General features: G+C 34.8%; 1 protein-coding gene across 2 annotated transcripts in view; it reads right to left on the reverse strand.

Moving 5' to 3' along the window:
- Positions 1-23808, reverse strand: part of LOC134531804 (serine incorporator 1) — a 35546-nt gene that overhangs the window by 1882 nt on the left and 9856 nt on the right. Inside the window, exons 7-9 of one of the 2 annotated variants that reach the window (XM_063367745.1) lie at positions 17774-17977; positions 8756-8794; positions 605-758 (exon numbers count right to left, since the gene is read on the reverse strand). In XM_063367745.1, coding sequence (XP_063223815.1) covers positions 605-758; positions 8756-8794; positions 17774-17977 — 397 coding nt within the window. The remainder of the gene's footprint in view (positions 1-604; positions 759-8755; positions 8795-17773; positions 17978-23808) is intronic. The other variant, XM_063367746.1, reaches the window with a different exon arrangement.

The following is a 23808-nucleotide window of genomic DNA, read 5'->3' on the forward strand; positions in this document are numbered from 1 at the left end:
TAAAAAAACATTTTTTAGACATTAAGATGCTACATAACATGAAAAATTACTGATACTGTTTTCCAACAAAGATAATTTCCCTGCATTTTAAAGGATTTTGAGACACCTTTACAAATTCATGAGTCTTCCCTGCTTTTCAGAATTTCCCTGTCAGCAGGAACCCTGACATTACCCACAAGCAAAATAATCCAGGTTTGACCCCAATGGTAACCGAACCAAAATCTCCATAGGAGATTTGACCACTCAACCTCATGGCCCCCAGTACATCTTCTTCTCTTTCTAACACATCAACTGCTGGAAGCATTGACTTTGTATTTGAAATTTAAGGTGTGTGAAATTATTAATTTCTTTATCAAGTGAACATTACGATCTTCATATGAATTCATATCAATGGATGTTTGTGAAATGTTGTTTTAAGTTAGAAAGAAGTAATTTATCATAGGTGTATAGGCCTAATAGTATAAAACATTATTAACTACAACATGAATTCTTAAAATTGTTCTTGTGCACTCAGAATTCAAAATAAACAATCTCTTAACTCTGAAATGGTAAGAGATAAGCATGAGATGGTCAGAATGACATGACAGCATGACAGAATACTTACGAGTACCAGTTGGTGAGCGTCATCATGACGTATAGCGTGGCGAACGCAAACATGACGTGGAAGAAGGACCAGGAATACGAAACTCCGTCTTCCTCGTTGTCCCACACTTTAGCACGTCCACTCTCCCCTCCGTCACCAATGCCCGAGCCGCCATCTGCACAGAACACATTTAACCAAGATATGTAATTTTTTGTTAGTATCAAATATTCATTGATGCTCATATAAATGACACAGCTAAAGGACTAATAAATGTACGCTAACTAACAAAGAAAATTCATTCAAAGAATCACATTATTCGAGAACACATGTTATACACAAAAGTTGAGGAAATACCAAAATTCTTGAAATTTGTTTGGCTTTATCCAGTGCTCTGGTTTAGTTGGTTCGTTACCAGACATAATTTTAATATAGTAAGCCAACTACAATAAAGTCACACAGGTGCCAGATTTCTAAAGCAAATTATAACATTTTATTTAATTGGTTTTAACTTATCATTAGTACCATGTATTTTTCATGAAAGTATTTCCAGACCAGCTGTATGTTAAAACTTTATAGTACTATCTGTGTTTTTTGGTTGACTGGGTTTATTTTAAGCACACCAATCACAGCCATTCAGTGCAGAAGCAAATGTGTCCTAAATGGCCTGGCCAAACAGGGCAATGGCTTCTCTTACAGATGGCTGCTAATCAGTGGCGTAGCCAGGATTTGTGTATTGGGGGGGGGGGGGGGGGGGAATAAGAAGCATGGTTCCCCCCCCCCCCCCCCGCCACTCATTAAAACGGGTGAGTCCGGGGGTCCGCCCCCGGAAAAGAATTTGGATTTTAAGGTGTAAAATAGTGCTATTTTAGCAGTTTTCGGTACTTAACTTTAAATATTGTAATGGTAAAAATATTATTAATTTTTCAATAAAAAATTGTTTGAGTGATGAAGTAAGATATTAATTAAAGATATTTTTATCGATACAAGTGCCTTGTTTACGTCCACTCAAAATCATAAATCATGCTCGAAGCTCGACAATACAAAAAAAGAGGAATAAAAAGGGTTGGGTTTCGGCAGAATTGATCTATTCATGGAAACAATTAGCTTTAGCTTGAAGAGTAACATGACACCATGTCGTCGTCTCAATTCTATACACACACAGAGATCCTTACACTTTTGGAAGCCCAGTCAACACCTGCTTATAATTACCACACTGGTTAAATATAATAGGTGTAAGATGTTTGTAAGCTTGGGACCCGTCACTGCGTCACAACCTTATAGCTTCTGCTCGCGACAGGGGTAGGGGAAGGGAAGGAGAATCGGTAGGGCTCGCTTAATTACTCTTCCCCTCCAGTGCAGTAGCCGGTGATAGCAGTAAGACACCCAGGCTTTTAGCTATCTGCTTTCAGTTAATAAAATATAATTGCGGCTAAGGGGGGAGGGGGTTAGAACCTCTAACCCCCCCCCCCCCCCCCCACTGGCTACGCCGCTGCTGCTAATTATAAGGAAAAATTGCTAGCACAGGCAGTCTAATGAGTGATATTCTTTTCATAAAAAATACATGCTCCTACTTATCGACAAAAGAACGGTTACAAACGTTAGCAAGGCCACGCCACGCACAGGTGTAGAGCTAGCTGGGCTGCATCACATGCCGCCGTAACATGAGGTGTGCCGTGCGCACCTGGGTCGCCGCTTTATCTCCCTCCAGCCCTCCGCTCCCCCCGCGTGGCACTGTTAGTTTGACATCCGAAACCCAGACTTGCCAACCTTTACGATTTTTTCGTAAAATGTACTAAAATCACGTTCGTTTTACGATTGTACGAGGATGTCCATTTTTTACGAATTTTAAGTACGAGACGTTTATTAAAACGTGTATTTCCGTCCGCCTTAAATGTTTTATTGTATGGTTTGTGAAAGCTGTTGCCATGTGTTGTTGCTGTGGAAATAAGTGCGGTAATTGAATTATATTATTGGTCGAAGGCCAGCGAACCAAGTAATTTGTTGTTCTATTGTATATCTTTCCTTATTGGCCGCCTGAGTTACATTGATGCGCTTACAACCAATCACGAACCAGTTTAAATAGCATTTTTAATTTGGCAAGATGGTGTCGTGCATTAGCGTATATTGTGATTCTTTAGTTAAAGTTGAGCCAATTTTGAATTTGTTTATTACAGGTTAGGAAACAAATTTATTGCATGTTTTTAATAAAAATGTGTTATGTGCACAACTAACAGAAGTGGAATCAAGTGAAGAAGAAAATGCCCCCGAAACGTGATACGCATTATTCTCAGGCATTTCGCGATACATACACGCGGGATTTTCCGTGTATTCTTAAATCAAGCAAGGGAACACAGTTCGCATTTTGTTCAGTGTGTAGATGTGACATCAACATTGGGCACGGCGTAAGACATGACATTAATCTCCACGTGAACTGTTCAAAACATCACGCAAATGTTAAAAGTGTCGCAGTCAGTTAAAAGGTTAGTGATTATTTCACTAAAAATAACAGCACAGACAATGCTGTAATACGCGCAGAATGTATATTTACAAACTTTTTGGTTGAACATAATATTCCTTTAAATGTTTCGGATCACGCCGGCCCGTTATTCCGAAAAATGTTTTCAAATTCTGAAGTAGCAAAAAAATTTGGTTGCGCAAGAACAAAGACGGCGGCTATCGTGAAAGAAATGGCAACAGATGCAACTGATAAAATTGTTTGTAATTTACAAACTGTGGCATTTTCAGTCGCGACCGACGGCAGCAATGACTCTGAATCCAAATTACATCCACTAGTAGTAACATTTTGTGATACAAGTTTGAAAATGATAGTGTCAAGGTTGCTTTCATTACCAATACTCCAGGGAGATTCTACTGGAAGATATATTGGGGAGTTAGTTATTTCAGAAAATAACTAACGTTTGAAGGATTGTACAAAAAAAGTGTACTAACTTCAATAACAGTGTTTCATCAGCAAAATCAACATAAAAAAACAAATGTAGCACTCTTTCACGTGAGAAAAATATTGTTCATGTTTTTGTCTACACCATCAAATAAAGCATTCTGTTTGTTTTTAGTTCATGTTACACCTACTTTCGACAATGTTAATGTATTGTTGCAGTCAGCATCACCACAGATACATATTTTGAGAAAGTTGCTATGCGGCTTGTTGCAGAAACTGTATTCAAAATTTGTAAAACCGGTGGCAATCAAGAATAAGCCACTACTACTAATTTTGCTTTCAATTGCAGCGAGCAGTTTACGTGTGTTATATTATTTTTTTATGTATTTTACTAATTGAGGGTTTCAAAAGTTGGCAAGTCTAGAAACCTGCCAGCTGCGGAGTTACGCGAGCTGCCGACATGTGTTTTCGAGAGATTTCTGCCGTCGGGATGGCCTCAGAATGACGCGACTGGCCCCGGCCGCTCTCGTGAGTTCTGTAATTGTGCCGGGGCCTATATATATATCTGAGGACGTCAGGGAAGGGAGTCAGTGGAGTTCGGAGAGAGAGTTCAGGCGGCAGCCTTCCCGCGGCGGAGCTTCCGGGGCAATAGTGCCGCGGGTGCGGCAGAATGAGGAAGTCCTTGGACGAAGGTTTCGGGGCAGGGAGTGAGTGAGTGAGTGGAGTCGGGAGTTTTCCTGCGGCGAAGTTTCTGGGCGATAGTGCCGCGGGTACGGCGGAGTCCCGAGCGAAGTTCCGAGCGAGGCGTCGAGTGGGATCTCGGCGAAGGGGAAGTGCGACGGCAGCGACGGAGTCCTGTGACGGAGGACCACGAGGGGTGCTGCGGCGAGAGTTGCGCCAGAGGTGCGGCCCAGCGAGGTGTGTGGATTGTGAGAAACGAGTGACTGGGGGAAGCAATATTATTTTTTATGTACAATTGATTAATTGACATTTTTAGATTATTAGCTAGTAATGTAAATAGTGGCAATAAATAACACTGTGTGTGATAAAATTCTTTAATTGGGCTATCCTTTACCAACAAGCAGTAAATCGTAACAGAACATCATTGCAGACTCGAAACAATATCCCATTTGACTTAAGTGTTATTTCTACAACATTGCTAGACTTTTGTTGCTTCATTGCCAGTGAAATAAATTTGGAGGAACTTGACATATAAATAGGAAACCGGGAACAACAATCCAATTCTGTGGTAGATTTGGCCTTGAACTTTGAAGAAGGTGGGTATGTAGCCGGCGTCGTTTACTACGTTAGTTTCTCCAAAGGACATCATTTGAAAGCATGAATTGTACTTTTGTAAGTTTTGAAGGAAGTGCTTGGAAATCGGAGTGGTGCCAAAAATGTAACTTAGTAGCGGCTCAGGCGGCTCAAATCAGTGGTGGCAAAACCACTTTATCGTTCGAGCAGCACATTCCAGGGGATTCTTTAGCGAACTTCAAAACACGACAATGTAAGCAAACTTTGTCCATTGCGCCAATCACTACGTCTTTGTGATTCTGGTTGTTACCATCCTTATTGTAATGAAATGCCGCCAAATTTAAATTGATTCTTTCTCTTGATCAAGCCACCCATGAGTGATTGGCATCAAGTCTTTCGATATGCTGTTGCGGTGTCTCTGTAGCTCTCAATGAGGATGCATGGTCATGCATTTGCTGAAGCCGCGATTTGCATTCTCCTTCCTTTTCTGCTGCTCTTGATGTAGATACCCTGTCGTGATTTGCCTTCCTCGGCTGTTTCAACTGCTCTTCTTTCCTTCATCTTCGATATGTTTTTTTTTTTTACCAACTGCTGCTTTTTTTTAGTGGCATTTTTATAAATTGTAACTGTGGAAAAAAAAAAAAGATTAACGAAAGAAAATGTAATTTACACGCGCAAATGAAAACAAATTAGCCATTTAATTCACAGATTCACCGGTTTGAATGTGATTTGCTCACAAATAAAACACTGACAATCTAATGAAAAAGTGAATGTACACGGACAAAACAAAACTATTAAGCAAATAAATGCACTCTACTATCTATATAAATAAAAATGAACGTTTGTATGTTTGTTTTCTATGCCAATGATCTGATCTCGATGAAATTTTGCATACTTGACCTTCGAAACATGAGGAAGGTCACTGTCTAGGTGAGATTTTGATAACACCAACCCTTAGAGCAGAATATAAGGTGGCGCGCGAGTCTTATGATACAGTTACCAGTACAAATGGTAATAAAATCATTCAATTATTGCTGGTTTTTTACTATGGTATCGTTCGTATGTTTCTTACCTATCACATTCTATACTCTTCTGGAAATAAATAAATTTAATTTTAATTTAAATAAAATGTAATTATAGAGCCCTAATATTACTTTCAATTGTGAATGTTCAAAAAAAAAAAGTCTAATTTTTTATTAATTTGTATTGAAACTATGACACAAAATTTAAAAAAAACTATATATATTTGGTGATCCGATTGCTACCAAACTTCACAGGATCATCCGCTGGGTTAATCTGAAGATTGCCTGAAAATTTTATCAAAATGAGTCCAGCTGTTTTGGAGTCCATAGGGAACATACATACAAAATTTGTATGTATATATGTATATGTATATGTATATGTATATATATATATATATATATATATATATATATATATATATATATATATATATATATATATATATATATACATAAATTTGTAGCTATTTTTTCATGATATTTATCAGGAAACACTACATCACGTCTATAATGAGTCTGTATTATAACCGTTCCCACTTTATGTTGTTGTTTAGTACGTTATTACGAGCAGATGCACTTCTAAACTACAGTCACAGATAGGAGTGGGCGGGGTAGTACGCAAAGCTGGGGCTGCAAGTGATGTGATAGGCAGAACGATGGGCAAGCTATCGAGGCAACCTCCCCCTTCTAACCTTAGTGCCTCTGCACTTAGCAACTGCCTGTAGAGCATACACTATCCTTTATTTCATGTCCACCTTAAATGTTCCCCAACTGTTGGTAGGCATGTGACAAACTTGAATAAAAAAATAAAATAAATACAATAAGCATAATGAACAAAAGAATAAATACTAAGCATGTACATACTACTTCTAAAAGTCACTTTTTTCCTAGCAATTACCTTTATACCTTAAAATTTTAAATGCCATACAATAACATGCATTAAATCTTAATTTTTAATTTTCATATGAATTAGAATGTAATACTTGACTTATTTAAAACCAGCTGCAGAAAACACAATGAATTACCATTTCTAAAATGCAATGATTAAAGACTGTGTATCATCAGTTAGCCTATAAAGTTGGAAAAAACCTATTATTCTAAAATAAAGATATTATCTTCAGTGAAATATAACTTTGATGTTCAGCTTCTATAAATGAGATATTGATGAAGTGAATGATAAATAGAAAACAGAATGTGGTATAATCTAACATGTGGTTTTATCTTAACAAATCACACCCAATTAAAATAGGTTAGTGGTAGTTACAATTTTGAGTTTTTTTTAGTTTAAAATTTTAATTTCAATTTAATGCATAAATAACACTTACATGTTTGACCGGATAGTGCATTTAAAACACTCAAAATTTTGAAGGAAATATTACCGAGATAACTAACTACATTAACTGCACAACTACAATATGAATTTAAACAAAAAAAAAAATACTTCTTTGTAATTGTGTTCCATTACAAAAATAAATCCATTTTTGATCCATTCTTGAAGAGTTCAAGTCAAGTTGAAGTCTATTCTGTTAACATGAACAGTGGTATATAAGTCATTTATGAATGCATTAAAGTGGTAACTAATGACAAAAATAAAATAAATTTGAGCTTCTTTGTTGAATTATGGTCTAGGTGACACACCTAGCTTAAAGCCAAAGTGATAATTGTATTCTGAATTTCTAAGAGCCTTTCTAATAAAACTTTAGTTTCTGAAAACAATGAAAACCTGACTTACACCACTGTGATTTTCACCCCTTCAAATGTTACTGAAAGACACTGTTAAGAATTAATACATATTTTTTTTAGTAACGAATGTTATTTGAAAAAAAAGTGTGTAACTCAGTACACATGATAGAAGTGAAACTTATTTGGCAATTCAAACCTCGACTCTCAAGTAAATTGTAAGGGGTAAAACAGCAGAGAAGGAAAGAATACAATTTTGTGAATAACCACTAATAACAAAATTATTACTCACTTCAAAATAACTGCTCAGGATATCAATAATTATTGATAAATAAATAATGATTAATTCAAAATCAGCATTACTCACTGTTGAAATACTCACACCATTAAGAAAAACTGTGCATGTTACTGTTTCTTTAAACAATCATGCCATTTAAAACAGGCCGTATCTCTGAATGAAAAAATGAAATTCATAACAGGTAGCGCTATCTATGTGGAAAATATAGGGACTGTCTCAACAGCGCCCTCTACGCTGCTGGTTGAACAAGGAGGAATGCGAGCATGCTGGTAGCAAATACAAAATTAAAGCACTCACAGCTGGCTGTATAGGATACCTATTACCTACTTTCTGAAACAAATGCATAATGCATGTGTACACCCTGAAAAACCTTTATCGAAAGTCCAAATGAGCCTTAGTTCAAAACTTTAGTTGTGCCAGACAAAGTTAAGTCCAGTTATACACCTGTGGCAGTTGGAAAATGTCCCCCAATTGGTAAGAAAATTAATTAATTAAGATTAAGTTGTTCCAGGTAAACCACATGCTCATAAAGGTTAATGGAACATATAGTATCATTCACCCACACAAATAAAACACCTACCAATGCCTATGTTTCAGAAAATGCATAAAATATGGTTCACTAGCTATTTGTACTGCCAACATGAAAAACCTTCCAAAATCTTACATTAATCAATTAGAGTTAGTCACAAAACAAAGCAGCTTTACTAGCAACACTACAAGCGCCTGGATCACAATTAAATGTTACAATTATACCAAAGAGCTCTAATGAAATTTTTTTAAAGTGATTGCTATTTTAATTTATGTCAACTACTTTTTATTCAAGTAGAGATTTTGACTGGAATAAAAAAAGATAAAATTTGGATACCTATTTTACTATCGTACACTAAAACTCTCTACAGTGGACAGCAGGAAAATTACAACCAGTTAACAAAGGTAAAATATTTTTAAAAATTTCCCCAAAGTCAAAATTTTATGTAGAACACCCATCCATCTTAAAACAATAATTGAAAAAGCCATACCTTCATTATCAACCAATGACTGACTTCCTTGACCACGCACTGGAGGGAAAAAATCACAGAAAACATAAGCTTTGCAGAGAAGCCACGACACAAAAGTACGTGATTATAAATTTCAAATATTTCTTCGCTTTTTCAGTAATACACTTACTTCAATTTAATATCTAAGAGTATTGATCTATAAAGATGATGAACTACAGGAATCAAGTTAGATACATTTCTTTACATTAGCATTAAACAAAACACAAGTCAAGCGCACAGTACATCTAAAGGTACGATACACCAAAAAGAAGCAACGTTAACTACCCTTTCAAAAATTTATCTAAATGCTACAAAACAATTGACACCCTCAAATACATGTATGTGTACAAACCTTCTAATAATTACAATAAAATTATTTTAAAGACCAGATCTAATTGGTTTTCACACCTACGGCCAACACTATATTTTAAAGCACACATGAATAAGAGAACGTAACTGCTTATAGATCGTCTCCCACTGGATACAATCAGTTTCAGATCCAGAGATTAGGGAAATACACAGATGGAACATAAGGTCTGATTCTAAGTGAGCGAGGTGAAGCCAAAAGGGGAGGGGGATTTCAGTGTACTACACGTACCAATATGGCGGCCAATTGTTTACAATTTAACAGCTGTACCTGTATTGGAGGTTAAACTGGAGGAAAAAGTCAACTCATATCATTACATTTGTATTATAATTCGTTTTGGGGTCATTCCAAATCAAATCATCCAGAGAAAACAAAATTTTGCACCTCACCCTCTCTGATTTTTATGACATTTTTTTTTACAGCATCTATGAACAAATATAACAACAGGTGTTTTTTTTTATTTTGGTCAAATTCGCTCAAGTTATTATTTTATAATTTTTTTAGAAAATGGTGCATTTTAACCAATCTGTTATTTGAGGTGCGAGATGAAAAAGGCACTTTTCAGTAAAAAAATTAATTGTGAAGTTATTATTTAATACTAACTAATGAATTTTACAATTCTTATTTGAAATTTCATCAGGGTTCCAAAAATCAGGTTAAAAATAACATTAGACTCATATTAAACCCTGTTTTCACTCTTTAAAGTTGGCGCTCTGTAATTTTTTTCATCTGTACAGCGATTTTCGTAAATGTTCATAACTTTTTTCTGGCTGATCCAATGAGCCTGAGAAATGTCTCATTTGAAAGAGGAGGAAAAGTACTAAAATAATATAAATTGAAATTCATGGGTATTTGATGTTATCATTTGAAAAAAATGGGAAAAAATTATTATATTGCTGAAAATATGCAGGTTAGCTCTAAATTATTATCAAATCAATAGTTAGAACAATCATATTAATTTTATTTATTTATTATTACACATAACACAATAGTTTGTGTACACTTTAAAATTAGTTAACCTTCTTTTACTTGAGATTTACATTTACAGTAAACTCTTGAGTCTTGATTATCCATGTTAATTAGAACCCACCAATGTAAAAACCCTGGATAATCCTTTCCATGCTAAGAGACCTCAAATTTGGATTCCACCATATATTTGCCTTCAGTAAAATTCTGAACACAAGAGAAGTCTTTGTATTTTTTCTCAGCTATTTAAATGTAAACCTTACAGCACTGCCTCCCCCTCCCCTTCCCTGCACACATGTATTTCTCCATCTGCTGGAGAGGCCCCCTTCTCCCTCCTTCCTAGTATTTAATTTTTTTTTCCTTGGTGGAAAGTTATTATTTCTTCTCAGTCCCATGCTAGTTAGTCACATGACCATAGAAAAAAAAATGTTTGGTGGGAGGGGGGTTGCCAGGCAAACAGGGGCAGGCTGAAACAAACCAGGCGGCTGTGAAGCAGATTTTGAAGACTTTTTAAACGTTATAACCTTCATCTGTTCATCTGCGTCGCCACAATGTACGCGTGCTCTTTTATAGTTCACTTTTTTAATAAATGTACTTTCCATGAATGGGTTTTGTTTTAATGAATAACTTTATCTAACAAAAAATTGTTTTTATGCATAATCGTTGCACCCCTTCTTTATTTTAGAATAAAATGTGCGACGATTATGCGAGAAAACACGGTATGCGGTATAGTATAAGGCAATGCTACACAATGTATGTGTTTACATCACTAAATCCATTAATTACAGAATAATTCAAGATATGGGTCTCACAGATTCAATGAACTACAATATCTACCATACAGTTATAGTTCATTTGCCTACACATGGTTACCAGCCCTGTTTAAGTCAGGGGCAGATTCAAAATTATTCACTTATTTACCAAGATTGTAAAAAACCACAAAAGCCAATGTTTGTTCCTATCGCTTGACATTTTTGTCTGCTGGGCTATCACTTGCCTCTTGATGACCCGGGCACTCGGTGTTCAGCAATTTAGGCACTTAATCACCACAGCAATAAAAATAAAACAAACTACCACCAGCACCGTTTCTAGTTTTCTAAGAGCACTACAAATATCAGTTTTTAGTGAATAACAGTGCCAAATATTTCAATTTGTCAGCTTGGTTTATATATATTTTCAAAAATACAGGAATTAGAAAGCAATTTACAGTAATCAGTAACGTACTAAGTGAAATATTAGTATCAATTTCACATGGAAAATATACATGTAGACTTTTAAATGCTTGTAGTTGCTTTGTAAGTTTTGTAGGTATGTGTAGCAAAAACAACAAGATATTATTAATTAAACTGCCTGGTCAGACATTACCAGATATTATTGAGACACCGAAAACATTACAAACATCAATTTAACAAAACTGTACATGAAATCCCTACTAATATTATAAATGTGAATGTAAGTTTGTTTGTTACGCTTTCACGCGAAAACTACTTAACCGATCATCATGAAACTTTGTACACATTTTCTTGGAGGTTTTAGAAGTAACATAGGATACTTTTTATTGGGAGAAAAAAAAAAATTCCGAAGGGCAAAAAAATTGATATTTGTATGTTTGATCGTCTTGACTGCGAGTTTGAATAATTTGAATGACATTTAATGCCATCTGGTGTTTCAATAAGTAAATTAAATAATTCACCAATTTAATAATATAATACCGGCGGTCAATTTACTATTTAATTTTATTTTTCTGTCACCGACAAGCAATACTTAAACTTTTTAAATTTTTGAGGTTAGGTGACTATTTTCTTCAGTGATTGATTTTTGGACATTGATGCTGAAGGTTATATTTTACTTTCAAGAGAATTTTGTAATTTAGTGAAAATGATGTGGATATAATTACTCAAGTTTTCCCAGACTTGGAGCAAAATTTGAATAGTGATCGGTGGTTGTACACAAGAGCAATATTGGCGCCAAAATATTTATATCGTTAATAAAATCTACACTTATATTTTAAAAGAGGTGCAAGGGGAAATGGAGCATTTGTCAATAGATACAATCATGGATACAGAACAAAGCACTTCATATCCTTCGGAGTTTTTAAATTCACTTGAACTTTCGGGTGTACCCTCACATAAACTTCAAATTAAACTAAATGTAGGCCTACAAGTTACGCTTATATGAAACCTAGATGCTCCTCGACTATGTAATGGAACGAGGCTTCGGATCACACAATTGGGGCAGAATATTAATTTATTTTTTTTTTATTCTACGTTAATACGTTGAACTTTTTAAAATGTTAGGATTAAAAACTATTTTTTTGTAATAGTGAAACATATTTCAATAAAGCACGTTTTCAGTTTTTTAAGCTAAATCGGATGTTAGAATTTTTAAATACTGATGATTCCAGTCACGCAATAAAAAAAAAATTACCATATTATTTTATTTTCTTTGCAATGATCTTTGATACTTAAGGACATAACACGAGTGAAGCTGCGGGTAAAAGCTAGTTATATTATAAACATGTAAATCTCCAAGTGAAATGTGACAGATAGTTCTGTTTTCCATGTCTCTTGTTCTCATGTATACAATAAGAGATAAACATATTCTTCAAGTTTATATGAGCGATACTTTTATGTTTTTTTTGCGAACCTCACCGAGATTTTATAAAGAATGACTCCAGAGCAACCATTTGTATTTGCCACTAGCCACCACTGTTTGAACCGGCCTCTCTCACTGACAAAGCAAATTTTTTTTGTAAATATCAATAAAATGGACGGAGAAAAGGAGATATTTCTTAAATGGCTTAGGCATGTTTCCTATCTATCTTTGGATATGTATGGAGTTTATACAGTCATGCCCAATCACAATCAGTTAATGACACTGGATATTACTGTATTTACCCGAATATAAGACAAAAATTTTTACCATAATTTATAATTCAAAACAAAGGGGTCGCCTTATATTCAGATACATTGATTTTTAGGTAAAAATACTTATTTTAGGTCAATGTTTTCAGGTTGTGCAGTAGTTACTGGCTGCACATGTTACAACCAATGTTTTTGGAATGTTCTATAGCACAAGATGGCGCCCATCTTATCAATTATTTTCTTGTAAAAAAACATTAATGTAGGTTATACAGTACTTCTTTGCTGTGATTATTTTTTTAAGTTAGACGAACGGTTCCGCGAGTTATGTTATTTACATTTTAAATGCTGATGAAACGCCTGTATATTTTGATATGCCTTAAAATTATTCAGTGGATGCTGTTGGAACTAAAACAGTTAATGTGAAGACAAGTGGCAATGAGAAAATGAGGATAACAGTGATGCTTACAGTGTTAGCTGATGGTAGAAAATTGTTCCCTTTTGTCATTCTTAACTGTAAAATTATGCCAAAAGAAAAATTGCCTTCTGGGTAATAGTGAGATGTCAAGAAAAAGGTTGGATGACAAGTGAGTTGATGCAAGACTGGTTAAAGGCAGTTTGGGATAGAAGGCCTGGGGCACTTTTAAAGAAGAAAGATGTTAGTGTTAGATGCATTCAAAGGACATTTAACGCCAGAAGTGAAATCATGTATTAAAGGTATGAACACCGACCTTGTTATTATTCCTGGAGTCATGACTTCAAAGCTGCAGGTATTAGATGTGTGTGTCAAGAAACCATTTAGAGACCGTCTAAAAGTGCTGTACTCTGAATGGCTCTTGGCAGGCTCTAACACCAACAGGCAAAATCAGAAAATCAAGTATAGCAGTCTTGTGTCAGTGGATTAAGGCTGCATGCAGAGCTGCCAACCTCAAATCACACCCATCAGTAATGGCAATTAGGTATATGAAAAAAATACGCGTAAATCATGCACGATAAATTTTTCCTTGGGCATTATAACATAACACACCCACAAGATAAAACAAGGACAATAATATGCAAAAGAAAAAGAAATGAAAACAATGCAAATTAATGAATAAAAAAAATCTATTTGAACAATACAATCATCTGAATATGTAAGAAATATTAATAATTTTACTGGCTATTTTGAATCTTCAATTCAAAGTATTCAAAGTTAAACTTTAAAACAACTGTATTTTTATTTGCTTCTTTTATCCTGGTTGGATAAGAAATGTCATGTAAACAAACAACAAGACAAACACAAGGACTTGTAAACAATAACTGCGTTCGTTACTTTCGTTTCTTCAGATGTACAGAAAAAACGAAGATATAGATTTATTGCTCGTCACGGCTTTAAAATGTTCTGCATGTTTCTTTGATTCAATATGCCATTTACAGTCATCCCTTCCACCATGTGCAATCGAAAAGTCACACGTGCATACATTACAAAACCGTGGCGTTCCAAACATTTGAAAACGACAAGCATGGCCATTCTTTTGAATATTTAAGTCGAAAGTTCTGAAGACTTGCGTGTTTTTTTTTTTTCAGATACACATTATTCTGTCACACGCTTCATTTCTAAAACCGGCACTGAAGAACACAACACTATCGAAAAACATAAAAAAAAATCACGTCTGTAGACACCACAAAAACACTATGATGAAAAAAATGGCTTTCAAGAATTAAATTAACACAACACAGGTTAGCTAAAGTACCGTACAAAAATTATCGTGATTTAAGTAGCCTTCAAACGATAAGTCCGAGAATATGTACTAGTTGTATCGTACAACGGACGTAATTCCATCCCATTATTATTTAAAAACACGAGAATTAATTTACTTATTTCGACAGTACATCGTACATGCGCACACTTACTAGTTCCATTATTTGAGCAACCAAGCGATGTATTCAAACTGCGTTCACGAAACACGCACAGCAGAAACGGAATTTTCTCCGTTACCATGCAACACAAAGCCTCGTTTCCGTAATAAATCAGCGATGTTCCGTAATTCCTTAATTCGGGGTTAAAATCCGTAATAATTACGGAAAATCCGTAATGGTTGGCAGCTCTGTGCATGGGACACAATCTCATCGGAAGTGATCATCAAAAGCTTCAAGAAATGTTGCATTTCTAATGCATTGGATGGCAGTGAAGATAGTGTCATGTGGGAAGAAAATGCAATTGAAGCTGAAGTCGACAGCAGTGAAGATGACAACAATGAAGATGATGCATCAGCATAATGATACTCTATAACGTTTCCAACAGTTACAGTAGCAGCCATTTAGGTATTTATTTCTGTTTGTACATTAACTGTTAACAGTATTTCAAAAGTGGTGGTTGAAATCCTTTGTAACATTCATATTTTAAATTTTATATCTAATTTGTTGGCATGTGTTTAATACAATAAAAATTTTTTTCCCCAGAAAATATGAGGCTGTAGTTTGGGGGTCGTCTTATATTCGGGTATATACGGTAACTTTGTTAAACACAAATGATGCAAATCTTAATTTGTGACTATAAAATCATTCAATTTTAGCTTGAAGTGAAACAATTTTTATTTTCGGCATGGTTGGTCCCAATGAAACAACAAATTTACTTTCTGGTACCTCAGATGCGGATAAGAATTTTCTCAAGTGTGCAGGAACTGTTTCTGAAAAGTTAGTTCATTGCAACTAAATTATTTGAAAATTTTTTAGTGGCATGGTAATAAACTAATGAACATAAAATACACATGAAAGTAGTAAGAAAACAATGTCTACCTTCATTTTCACTTGTAAGGTAAGTGGAAAATTACTTGACTAGTCTACGTTATCTTTTGGAGTAGGTTACATAACCATACTTCACCAGCTTTTGACACAAAAACATTTACGTAATCACCATAAAATGTAAAAATCAAACAAAAAATCCCCTTTACAAATATAAAATTTAAAATGTTTATCTTACCACAAGTTTAATCTTGTTCATTGTGCACAGAAATGAGAATTTCCATTTCTATGAACATCATTGAGGAATAAATATTTCAAAAAGTTTACCCTAACAGATGGTGAGCACAAAAGTTCTGAGACAAAAAATCGCAAACGCGCTACTTGCTGCTATATAGCATTTTTCTACTTAACTAACGACAGGATCAAATGGGCATTCATTTGATAATGAATATTTCTGAAAATATATTTTGTTTTACCCAATACACTGTAATCAACAAAGCAATTGTTTGGTGCTAAGATTTGCATGGGGACTGGGCTCTGCTCCCCGACTAATTAAAGCTATAAAACTACTTTAACAATCCTAAAATACTCACATTATGTATTTACATTGAAGTAGCAGCTGTTATATTTTTTTTACACCCAAAAATACTGTTTGTACTAGGTAATAGCAAACTTTCTTCAAAATTCTGAATGTAAAAATTTGTTATTAGACCACAACATGGTAAACACACATGACTGAATGACAGTAAAAAAAAAAGTCCATAAATAGATTTTGAGACACTTCTGGTGTCTCATGTTATTATGTTTAATTATGTTTAATTTTAATGTTAACGTAATTTTTTTTAGGTAATGTTTTCATATTTATTTTTATATACGTCTTCAGTAGTTTCAGTTGAAATGAATCAAGACTGGTTTTCCGTGCGGCCATTTACCTCTGCTGAATGGACTTGTCCACTGAATGGACTTGTCCACGTATGAAAGAGGGGAATTAGCGGAGGGAGGTGGATGACGTCACGGGAGTGTGACGTATGCGGGGGAGAGACTGTTTGGACGCTGGCGACGACAGTGGTTCGCGGGCGTTGACCGACGACGGAACAGCTGATAGTTCCATGAATATGGGGTGTTGGTGTAGCTGCGTGCACGGCAGTAGGGACGTGACCCACACGGTCGTCGTGAAGTGTTAAACCTGGAGACTGCTACGCGGAACTATCGTGGCCGCGGCCTGTATCAGCTGATTTTTATTTATAATTTGGAAGGAACTGCAACGTATTTACCGTAAGCGATTTTAAAATTTTCGTGAGACGCGAGTGTTAATGCACCTCGTCCCGAAGTGCGAAGACCGGTGCCATTTAACTGTGCTACATGTGTCACCTACCCCGAGTCTACAGCCCGGGTACCCGGAGGCGCCACAGTTTCGGTAAATTCCTGCTACACGGCGAGAATTACTGTAAGTAAAACTTTAATTTGTTATTGGTGGAAGAAGAAGTTGGTTTGGGACGGTAGGCAAGCTTTGGTGTGGACCCCCCCTCGCCCCCGCTTCTTTCAAGTACGGACTTAGACTTATGCGAAGGCAACGCCTTGGTGTTGTAGGTAACGTGATCGCTACGGCCGGGCATCACGTCAGGATTGTAATTTTTTATATCTTTTTTATGTACTTTCCGTGTATTATTTATCTTTTTTTATGTGTCAGAATAAATTTACGAATGCTGCAATAATCTACTCAACACATAAGCAAGCATTTTATTTTAGTTTTTGCGTCCCTACCGTTGTCTACGTGACTAGCCATGGTAAAGTCAAAGTCAGCGGAGTTCAAACAGAATCAGCGTAACTGGCTGTCCGGGTAGGGACGGACGTGGGCTGCACGCCCCGGCACGGGGTATCAGTCAACAATTTCAAAATCATTCCCACATGAAATATTAACAATGTGCACATACAATCTAGCACATGAAAAAAAATATCAAATGTCTGGAGTTTCCTGAAGAATTGTACTCACCACTGGTCAACGGTCGTCAGTGATCTCCCGCAGTCACACGGTGAAACTGGCGGGTACGGGAAAGCCTACGAGAAAGGTCTCCCACTCACCTGCACCGTTGTCCTTCACCAACACGTGCTCGGTCATGGTGAGCTTGGACGAGCTCGAGGCGGACCTCAGCGACGAGTAGAGCATGCAGCACATCCAGATGACCAGGCCGATGATGCTCTCCGTGTCAAACGTCACCTTGCTCTGGTTCTTGGCATTGCTGTTCTCGCCCACAATGCCCAGCATGCCAGGGTTGCACTGCTTGTCTGCAAACCAAAACCAGACCTGCCAACATTCAAATTTAAAAAATCATGAGGTCCTCGATAAAATTTCCAGGCCCATAAATACAGGTTAGATATAAAAAACAACAAATGAGAATCTTTAAATTTAAGTTACATACCTGTGCATATGTTACATGGTCTCTGCTTCAAAATTTATTTCAACAAATTATAGGTTGCAGATTTAATTTAGTTGAACATAATTTAGCGCTGTCGTGTAGTGATCATGCAGGGCCGCAACTAAAAATGATGTAAAATAACATTCTGCTCGTGTAACACTATTATCACTGTTATCTTTAAAAGATTTGTGCAATTGGAGTGCATGACTTGATGTAAGTTTTTGGACATACGCCATTGCTAAGCAATGGCGTATGTCCAAAAACTTACATCAAGTCACTATTATCACTGTTCACAGCAAAATTAATTTTTTTATTGGAAGCAATACACTTCACGTGTTAGTTGTGTTTTTTTGTAGCGACATGTTTCACAATGTCTCCTCTTCCACTATGTGAGATAGAAAAATCAGCACGGCACACGCTACAAAACGCAAAATTGCTTCCTTTACGTGACTCGAGTATTGATGGAAACTCGTTACTGTAAGCTTTCCTAAAACTTGTTTTGTAACTTTTACAAACAAAATCTTGGGGCCCCAAAAAATTGTGAGGAAACACTATTTTGGCGTGAGGGCGTGAGATGGACCTTAAAATCGTGAGCCTCACACCAAAATCGTGAGAGTTGGCAGGTCTGCAAAACCCTCTGCGGTTTAAGGCTTCCGCTCGCACTACATGCTTGTTTTTTTAGTTTTTCCTTCATTTACTTTCATTTAAGGGCTATTTCTAGAATTTCAACTCAATACCTCCCTTGCAGATATCTGCTGCAAATATTTGTGTCAGAACAAAAAATTCAAGAGAGGTATTGAGTTAAAATTCTAGAAATAAAACTTAAAATAAAAGAAATGATAGGGGAAAAAAATTAACTCTGTGTGTAGGACAGAGCCATAAGATGGCTCATGTATCACCGAATGAAAAAAAATTAAATTACTGATGGGTCAATCAATTCCTCAAATACCATGCAGTCTACAGTATTCAAAAGACTTGATATTCAAGAAAAAAATATTTTAAGAAAAATATTTCAGAATAATGATTTTAAGAATTCCCTTGTACTATTTTACCCTACAAATACCTATCAAAGCAATTTTGTGTTTGCCACCAGCTACAGAACACTCGAAAAAAAATTTTTAGCACTTCAGAAAACATTTGACAAAAACATGAATTGTTTGTATTCTTAACTAGCCTATAACCTGCGGCTTTGCTTGCACAATTTCTGAGTATCGCTATCATTAAAAAAAATGTTATATGATTAATTGCAAACATGTTTACTGTATAAATAGACAAAATAAATTGTCATTTAGGTACATAAAATATTTATCTCATAACATAACGGTTTAAGAATGATATTTTTGGAATAGTCATGCGTAGGTCCCTTTTTTTTAGTATAGATTATGTATCTGATTTTGAAACTTCTGTTTCTGAATGTTCGAAGATGTATTTTACCTTGATTAAATCACACTTGCCTCCATTTCATGTGATAGACAATTTAAAAAAAAATTTTTAAACTTGCACATCAATTATATTAACAAAGTTTATTTTTGTATATGTTTTTAAATATGTTTATGCTGAAACTTACATACACTGTGATTACAGATATTCTTAGAATTATTAAATAATTTCACCTTATTACAAATACCTATTATTTAAGGATATGTGATACAATCACGTCTTTATTACATGCTTTATATTAGCTTCACCTGTATGTTTGTCTGTCCGTCTGTAACTCTTTCGACTAAGAGTGAGTGGCTCATCACTGTAAAATGTCCCACCAATTTCATTATGTTCGTTAGCCGAGCGGTCTAAGGCGCGCGACTTCTGTGACGTCAGCTTTCGGATTCAGCGATCGTGGGTTCTACTCCCGGCCACGCCGAAAAAAAAAAGTTTCCCCCCCCCCCCCCCCCCCCCCCCCCCCCCGGTAAATTCAAAGATTATATCCCTACATCTAACTGTAAATGATTCGGAGAGACTTTACCATTTCATTGTGACGTTGCAACTCCAAATAGTTATCTCAGATGGTAATAGGTAGTGTCGGTAACTCATTTCCCTATGATAATTATACATAAATATAGTTTAAAAAACTAAAAAAAACATGCTTTTAAAGAATATCAAACTAAAAAGTTAAAAATAAATATAGTTTAAAAAACTAAAGAAACATGCTTTTAAAGATTATCAAACTAAAAAGTTAAAAATAATTTTAAAATTTAATTTATGACAATAGTATATAAGCAATACTAGTATAAATGTAAAAAAAGCATGGGGCGCTTAATATACAAAAAATATGGCACAAAGCGCCACAAGCTTTTTTCTTATTTATACTAGTATTGCTTATATACTATTGTCATAAATTTAATTTTAAAATTATTTTTTACTTTTTAGTTTGATAATCTTTAAAAGCATGTTTCTTTAGTTTTTTAAACTATATTTATTTGAAATATAAAATACAGATATCAAAATTATTATAGAACATATTAGTTGACTTTTAATTTAGTAAGTATTACTTAAACAAAATCTCCAAATTTTTTACCCCTACCTCTTTTTCCCACAAGGATGCCAATGTAAAAATTAATAACTAAGTAAATATGGCAATATCTATTAACCAAACAAAATCCAAACTCAACCTTTTTTTTTTCTCTTTTAAACGCAGATGTGAACACCTAAACTATATACAGTTAAAATTAATTTTGCCAATAATGATTTAATAGATATCATAATTTTTGACGTGACAACGTCTAATAAATCGATGAACGCCGGCTGCACGCACGAGAAAGGATGACTCATTGTCCCGTTACGCTGTGTCCCGTTACGCTCATTGTACGCTTGCGCCGCATCTATCTCTCTTCCATTCAATTGGAACAACCATCGATTTGACTTTTCCGAGGCACATTAAACTTGAAACACTCCCATTCGTTTCCTACTTTTCCTATCATTGTCCTATCCTTAACAATATAACACAGATTGGAAGAAGTTAAATAGCAAACATGTATAAACGTTATAGTTTAAATTATCTCTTCGTTAAAGTAATAAACATATTTGAATTAATGAGTGCAAATAAAAGTAAATTTATCAATTAAATTGTAGATTTCATTTCACCCCTTCTTTGTATCCATACAAAATAGTGATAATTCAATAAAAAAGATTCAATTTTATTCATAAAACTATGCAATCATTTTATAAATGTTTTGTTATGACGTCACGTTAAACTATCGTCCGTATACCGACGTTACATACAACCAATTTTTTTATTTATTTTTTAAGTCTACGACTGTTGGTGAGCATGTGACAAATTCAAATAAAAAAAATAAAAAAAAAAATATTAACCCATGTTACAACTTAAGAGGTGATTTTTTGGAAAATATTGAATAAGAGAAGCTAGGTTAACACATGTTTACTAAACATTTCCTATTCTTAAATTAGTTTTGATATGATTAGAATACATTATTTTTTTAACGTTAAAACACTATTTTCATAATGTCACCTGTTAAAAAGTAGAACCTCAGCATGTCGTAAGGAAGATTTGGTAGATGTTGCATGTCTGTATATAATACTACATACATACATTCCACTTGATTAGCTTCAGAGGTACGACTTTTTCAATAAAAAAAATCATCTATCTTTCAACCCCTTTTATGTCAATATAGAAAAATAGTAAAGGTAAAAACAATATAAATCATAATTTTTACCTTATTCTTGCTAACTTCATCTTAATTTGCTTGGATAAATGATTTAATACTATACAAATTAACGTGCCCCCCGTTTCACTGCCTTTAGGGTCGAATATACAAAAATGTTGAAAGAACTCAACATAATTAATTATTTACGTTATTTATGCTAAGTCTCTTAGATCCCGCTTTGGTAAGGAGCTATGGAATTTTTATGATTCAACATAACATATTCCCTTTTCCCCACCCTTAAAAGACGAGATCCGGAAAAACTGAAAAAATACAATTCGTAAATCTATGTGCTTGTTCAGTCTTAATTTCTAACCCCTAAATCTAGTAAATTCGGAAATATGCATTTTTTCTTTACTTCTGACATTATTCCTTTACACCCCTTAGGGGATGAATCTTGCAATTAATTAAAACAATAATTTTTAGTTTATCATTTTTACCATTTAAATTACATAAAAAATGTTTAGTTTCAGAGATACAATTTTTTTAAGTAAATTAATACTTACCCCATTATCACCCCATGAAAAGACAAATTTTTATAAACATAAAAAATAAGCAATACATACATAAGTAACTGTAAGTATAAGTTACTGATGGACAGACAGGACTTTTAAAAACTGCAGCACTAGTGTCGCATGCCATTATAAGGACAATATTGACAACATGTCAATACCATTTTTAATGAAAGAACACATAGAAATCTCCAGGAACAACAGCGCTAGTGTTCCAACAGCATTTTGAATTCTGTATTTCACACAAAAGTGTTATCTTCATATGTACAATGTACATGACAAACACGGGAATAACCAATTTATTTAGGTATAGCATAAAAAGATAGTGTAAATTGCGAAAAGCAGATTGTAGGTATGTTGTAATAAATGGGAATTTATTACATAGAAACAGATGAGGTTAAAACAGGACCAGAATAAAATGGTGCAATTAACGGGAAAACATTAAAAGCGGTAATGTAAAATCAGGATTCCACTAAAACACTGAAAACCTGAATGCACCAATTGCTTTAATCTTAACAAGGGACCAAATATGATAGTTTTATATTTATGTCTGGGTTATCTGTGTAATTTTATTTTTTATTTATACTTTATCTCTATTCATAAAACTAGTGCCCTATTGAACACATACAAAAATAAAATATTTCTTAATACTTTTTCACCAAAATAGTCTTATTTTGATACATGCTGCACTTATACAATAAAATTATTAGTAATAAGCGTATCTGGAAGAGAACTACAGAAGAAAAATTAAAATAAACTAACAAATTTTTGTGTATTTGAAAAAAATTTGCCAATGTCATTAATGTATAAATGTATTACTAATAAGAGATATAAGTTCAATCAATACCGTGTTTTATCGCACAATGGTCGAACGCGCGTAATCGCCGCAACCATATTTTAGGCTGTCAAAATTGGGATAAAAAAACTTCTCGCATAAACGTCGCATGATGTTTTTGGTCCCGCTAGTAGATGCCGAGCGCTTTGTGTAGGTATCTTTTCTGTATAAAACGATGTATTTTAAAGTAGAAATCTAATATTTATTCGGTCATTACCACTTACTTAATAAATTAACGGAGAAATACGAAGTTGTTTGACGTGTGAGTTTTCTTAAAAAGACGTTTTTAAACGTTATTTCCTTTATCTGATCATCTGCGTCACCGCGGTGTAGGTATAATCTAAAATTTAATTTCGGTCATTACCACTTATTTATTTAATTAACGGAAATACAATGTTGTTTGACAAGTAAATTTTCTTATAAACGTTTTTAAATGTTATTTCCTTTATCTGATTGTTTGCGTTGCCGCGGCATACCGCTTGTAAAAATGTAGCCAGCGCATCATTCATGTTTGGTAATGTTGCTTCCCGTATAGAGCGCGCGCACGTAGTCGAATATCGATATCTCGCCGAGTGCATACAACGCGCGCTCTCTGTCAGGTGCCGAGTTAACTACATTTGATAGCCCGCATTCTTTCGTAGTAAGTGTGTACTATGACACGTTAGTTCACGTCAGATTCAAGTGGCTTGCGTTC

The sequence above is a fragment of the Bacillus rossius genome, chromosome 5 (assembly GCF_032445375.1).
Source record: "Bacillus rossius redtenbacheri isolate Brsri chromosome 5, Brsri_v3, whole genome shotgun sequence".
Classification (NCBI taxonomy): Eukaryota; Metazoa; Arthropoda; class Insecta; order Phasmatodea; family Bacillidae; genus Bacillus; species Bacillus rossius.